Below are 5,910 nucleotides of genomic sequence, written 5' to 3' on the forward strand. Positions count from 1 at the left end.
AAAACAATTAAAGACCTGAAATATTTCAGTTGGTGTGCAATGAATCTGAAATATATGAAAGTTTCATTTTTATCATTACATTATGGAAAATAATGACCTTTATCACAATATGCTAATTTTTTGAGAAGGACCTGTAGTCGTGGATGACCGATTTCTCCGACAGCTCCCGGTAAACTCGTTTGTTCCTCACAGTCCAAGAAAGCCAACCTGCCATTTTTTACATCCTCTCGTGTGAACTTGATGTATTTATCCACAGAGTTGATGTGGTTTCTTTGTGAAAAGAAATCGTCCATCATTAAACAGGGGTGGAGGCCTCCGGGTTCAACTGTCCCCCTCTTACAATGCTGTGATTGCTAGTATCACTCAGCCCTCTGTGAACAGTAAACAGCCATCAGGTGCTAATGATCCATTGTTAGGCTGATGGTCCTTCTTGAGCATGTGATCAGCTGGTTCTGGTTGTCAGCAGCAAACTGGTTGATTCACTCTGAGAAGGTGCTATTTAAGAGACTGAGCTGAAAACAGCTCCTCAGACTGAGGAAGTCTCTTGGATGAGAGACGAAACGTTTCTACATTTTTTTGTTGATTTGCTGTTTTGTTTGGTTTTTTTTTTGAATGTCCAGAGGACCAGATTTAACTTTTTTAGATTTTTCTACCTGGATTATTGAGCATGCATCAGGAGATTCTCCCGTGTGTTTAAAAACCAGTAAAATTCAATTTCATGCACGTTTTGCTCAGTTTCCAGGACCCGCTGCAGAAGGACCCCAGAGCCGCAGGTTGCGGACCCCTACATGACGTCACCAGACTTTCCCCTTCCTCCAAACGGCTGAACTATCCCTTTAAATAAGACAAAATCCTGGTCAAGTGTCTGAGTAACCATCTCCACCGGCAGGAAGGCACCTCCTGTTTGCCTCAGCTCCACTCCACGAGGAGGAGGAAGGTGTTCACGCGCAGCTGAGCTGACCCACGTGACTGCGCTCATAAATACAGAGAGCTGCGCGCGGCGCGGGCACTCCAACAGTCAGACAGACAGTCAGTCAGTCAGACAGACAGGACCCCTGGAGCCCCCAGACAGCTGAGCTCCATCCCGGGTCTGTGTGCGCGCTGGCCGGCGTCAGTCCCTGCTGCCGCGCGCAGGCATGTCCTCGGAGCTGCAGCTGCTCTAACGTTTGGACTCGAGTCACTTCAGCCACTTTCTCCAGGCGTCAGCCATGAAGACCATTCTAGCAGCATATTCAGGGGTCCTCAAAGGTAAGAGCTTTGTGTTGAGATGTTGCTGCTGCACGCACGCACACGCACAGACCTTCTGATGAACTCCACCAGATGTAATGACAGTTCAGATGGAATTAAAAACTGATGTGCACAAGTAAAACCACCTCAGACACCCCATGCCAGAGGTCTGAATGTTCAAAGAGCCATTCCAACCAGTTTTTCCTTCTTAAGAAGTTTTTTTAATGGAGCCACAAATCTACTTGTTTGTTTGTTTGTTTGTTTGTTTTGTTGTGAAACGGTTCTTTAAACATTTCCCCACATGTTAAGACAAGTGTTTTAAATTCTACACACAGTCTGACCCCGTGTTTAATCCAGACCATGTTGGTGAGAAACCAGAACAAAACGCATCACTGCTGCGAGCTAAGTCTTTAAAACAGTCTTTATGTACTCCAGCAGTTCAGTCATTTATTTATTCACTCATCTTTTTACATACTAATGCAAAACTGTGTGTTTCTGTAACGCTATATTTTAATTCCTTTAAAAATGTCAGTCTTAAATGAAAGTGCAAAACCCTGATTTTATTCACATCCTTTAAAAATGTGAGTTTTCTGGTTGATTTTTGGAATTTGACTGTCGGAAAGTCGTGTAAATGAAAAACAGGCCGTTCGCTCTGACCTTAACGGTAAAACTGTGTTAATGACTTTTAAACATTTTAGTAAAAACTTGAGCTGCATGATTGTGGTACTGACATGATGAGAAGCTGCACATTTGGACTGGATGGGCTTTAGAAAACGGCTTGACCTCTTTGTTTCAGTCGTTCTGACATTTCATGGACATGTTGCAAATCATTTGGACTAAATGGCAAAAAATGGATCTGACGAGGTCGAGCCGGGTCCTCTGGACAGGTTCTTCTTGTTGAAACCGTTTCGTCTTTTATCTAAAAGACTTCTTCAGCCTGAGAAGCTGTAACTAAAGTCGGGACCATCAGGACCTCCAGTCCATCGTTGGAGCCCTGATGGCCGCTTGTTATTCACAGAAAGCTGAGAGATGCAATGCACCTGCAAGCACGCAGCCTTCTGTGAATAACAAGTGGCCATCAGGGCTGATGGTCCTCCTTTTTCTTGCGACTAGCTGGTTCTGGCGGTCAGCAGCAAACTGGTTGATCCACCATGAGAAGGTGCCGTTTATTAGACTGAGTTCGTTGCAGCTCCTCGGACTGAAGAAGTCTTTTGGACAAAACACGAAACGTTTCAACAAAAGATGAATCCGTCCAGAGGACCCGACTCAACCTTAGATTTTTCTACCTGGATTATTGAGCATGGATCAGGGCAAAAAATATACTTTTACATCATAAATTTATAACTGAAACCATTTGGCCCCTCACTGGAATTATTATTTTTTTAATGTTTCAGTTTTGCTTCCAGGAGGAAACGTGATTAGTTTTTAAACTGGGTTCTAGAAAACCCTTAAATGTCACTGTTGTGTTCTTGTGTGGACAGACTAAACACAACCTTTTGGAAATGACTCATGGCCCCACCTCCTGCTTAACCTACGACCCCAATAATGACCGATTAGATGTTTGTGTTGCAGACTCCAGCAGCTCGGCTGCAGACGAACCTTCATATACAGCCGGAGTCGCACAAATCAAGTGTTTGCAGTTCCTTCTGCTGCCTCCAACCAAGCAGTACTCACACACAGATGGAGGACTTCTCTCACCACTCCCTGCATTTTAAAGCATGTTACACTTGGAGCCAGTGTAGAAAGTTCACACCTGCAACACCTTCATGTTTCCAGGAGAGCATCTCTTAAAGCACATCACTGGAGATCTGTGGCTCTCAGACACAAAGTCTGAGCACAGATCTACTTGGAAAGAGTCTTTAGCTGCAGAGTTTTGCTCCCATTCGTTAGGTCTTAAGGAGCGTCCCAGTTTACAGGTATTACTACAAGAATCCTGGAACTGGGTTATTTTCAGTGAGCCCAGATGGGATTAGACGGCAGCGTTTTTCCAGGAGGGGAGCTTCTCTGCTTAGTGGCTCTCAGCTTGACAAGCTTTAGGAGCTCCTATGGAGGCGTGACGTGGTGAATCTGCGCGGCTTCACTCGCTGCAGAGTGGTGGTCGGGATCTGAAGCAGTGCAGCCTCAGTTGGTTGGTTCTGTTCATTCATGTATGCAGACGTTAGACGCAGCGCTGTGGAGATAATTAACTCCACGCCGTCCACTCAGGATTTATACAAAATGTTGATTTGCAGTTGAATTTCCCAACAAAAACCTCATTTTCCTCTGATTTTTGTGCTGGCTTCATGAAGATTGAGATCATTTTTCTTTTTTTTTGCTCAGGCACTGGCTCCAGCATCCTTTCTGCCTTGCAGGACCTGCCAGCAGCACTCTGGCCCTGCAGGTCCAAGATGGAAAAACATCTGCAGGTCATCTCTGTGCTGCAGTGGGTCATCACCTTCCTGGCTATGGGTGAGTGTGTCCTGGGCGATGATGCTTTTGCTCAGCTCCGAGTGGATTCCTGTTCCCGTCTGTTCGCAAAATATCTCACGAGTGAATTTTGACTAAATTTAGCAGCTCCTAACGTGGACAATACTCCACGCTTCTTCGAAAGCAATCACTGGATTTATCTTCAACTGATTGCTTTTCAGAGTCCGTGTATTTCAAGGTGTCTGCCACAGCTTATCTGCATTCGTCTCACTATATACACAGTTACTCCGTTAATGGGACGTTCAGCTGAAGATTGATGTGGTGCTAGCTGCAAGTCATCCACAATGTTGTGACTATTTTGACTAAAACATAATTTCTTACCACAAGAGAATCATCGTCTCAAACTGTGGCATGGACGGCAGCTGACGTGCATTCCTTTAAGATGTGCCAAGTTTTTATTTGAGTAGAAGAAGCTCAAATCATGAAGCTGCGTACAGTCTGTGACCTCTCTGAACACTTGTGTGAATACATTGAGGTGTAACTCCATGCGTTTTCTCCTCTTCCTCTGCAGGTATCGCCTGCACTGTGCTGCTGATTTACATGTTCTGCACCGACTGCTGGCTGATCGCTGCTGTTTACACCGCCTGGCTCATTGTTGACTGGAACACCCCCAAACAAGGTGAGATGACCAGAAGGATCCTGGAGAAACATGGACGGGGACTGACTGCCATATTGCAGCCATTTAGAAAATGTAATTTGACAACGCTGCGTGTTGGAGTCATCAAAGTTCATGCTCAGTCGTCCGACCGGTGCTGAACCGGTCGTTTTGATGCAACATTTGTGAGGGTACACGTTGTGGTTCGGGCCACATTAAAGTTGACAGAAGAGGAAGACCCTTTTCAGGTGGATCATAATGGGTTGTCACTGGTTTGACTTTAGTGCTTAGTGTATATTTAGTTGATGTTTTTCTTAGTTCATATCTTAGATGTTATTACTGTTTTTCTTATACATTTTATTGTTGGATGTAACTGGGACCCTGTGTACATAATTTCGCTCCACCACATGTACCACATGAGGTGCGAATGACAATAAAGAAACTCTGACTCTGAAGCAGCTGCATCTTTGGGCAAAGTATAGAGTGTTTTTAATGGTTTAACATTGATTTTTAAATTTATTTTGGAGTATACTGCACAAAGTTATTGAAGCGCGACTGTACGTGAGTGCATGCAGAGACACTCCAGTATCATTTGTAGAATATTCTGAAAGGATTAGCTCAGAAGGGATTGGGTTTTATTCTATATAATGTGTTTCATGACAAAAAAAAACCAAAAGAAATTGAAGACTTGAATATTTTCCAATAAAAGAGCCAACGTTTTTCCCTCATGGGTGATGGATTGTGGAGGTTGGACCCAGAAATGCAGACTGAACTTGAAGAGCTCGAGTAAGAATTAAAAACTTAACAATAAATATACAAAACAAAAAGCTGACTTGGCAGCAAAAACTAATAGAGACTTAAAAAACCCCAAGGAGAAGTGGACATGGCACAAAACATAATGTTCAGCTGAGGATGAAGTGAGTTCAGAGGCTGATGAGAGGAGTGGAAACACCTGGCGTGATGACAACAGCGAACAGGTGTGAGTGGGTGGGGCCAGAGCTAAACAAGGAGAAACTGACTGAGGAGAAATGAACTGGTGAACTGGGAAACGCTAGGACAAAGACTGAATAAGAAACGGTTGCTACTCCTCCAGGAGGTTGGCACAAAAACGTAGAACTATAAAACGTGCGCCGACCAAGAACAAGAGTAAAATTTGCAACTAAGATCAAACATTTCCACACAGACACCAGGGGAGTGTGTGCGTGTGTGTGCGTGCGCATGAAGAAGTGTAGGCCTCATTAGAGGAGCACTGCAGCACAAACGGACCTCACAGCAGAATCCTCATTCAAACTTCACCCGGGTCACAGAGAACTGCACTTTACATGACTGAACTGGCATTTTGAGCTCTTTTACAGTTTTTACACAGTCTCAGTTTAACTTTTATGAATCTTTATTTTTTAAATTCTGCAACAGAATGTTGAGCTTAGAAGGACAAAGTTCAACACTAACTTCTGTCATGTTTAAACTTCACAAATCGTTTGCAAACAATCTTCTGATTTCCATAAATCGTACACATCATACAATTTACACAGCAGATATTTTTGTCTTGTATAGATGTATATCTAGATATAGATGTATAGATGTATATCTAGATATAGATGTATATCTAGATATAGATGTAT

The 5,910-nt window shown here is 43.5% G+C and overlaps 1 protein-coding gene across 1 annotated transcript in view; it reads left to right on the plus strand.

Moving 5' to 3' along the window:
• Positions 1 to 1,010: 1,010 nt before the first annotated feature.
• dgat2 (diacylglycerol O-acyltransferase 2) overlaps positions 1,011 to 5,910 on the plus strand; it is a gene marked incomplete in the record, with an annotated part of 91,035 nt that continues 86,135 nt past the window's right edge. Inside the window, 3 exon segments of the mRNA XM_037688145.1 lie at positions 1,011 to 1,248; positions 3,547 to 3,675; positions 4,205 to 4,312. Coding sequence (XP_037544073.1) covers positions 1,209 to 1,248; positions 3,547 to 3,675; positions 4,205 to 4,312 — 277 coding nt within the window.

This window comes from Nematolebias whitei, chromosome 14 (genome assembly GCF_014905685.2).
Source record: "Nematolebias whitei isolate Nwh7 chromosome 14, NemWhi1, whole genome shotgun sequence".
NCBI classification, from domain to species: Eukaryota; Metazoa; Chordata; class Actinopteri; order Cyprinodontiformes; family Rivulidae; genus Nematolebias; species Nematolebias whitei.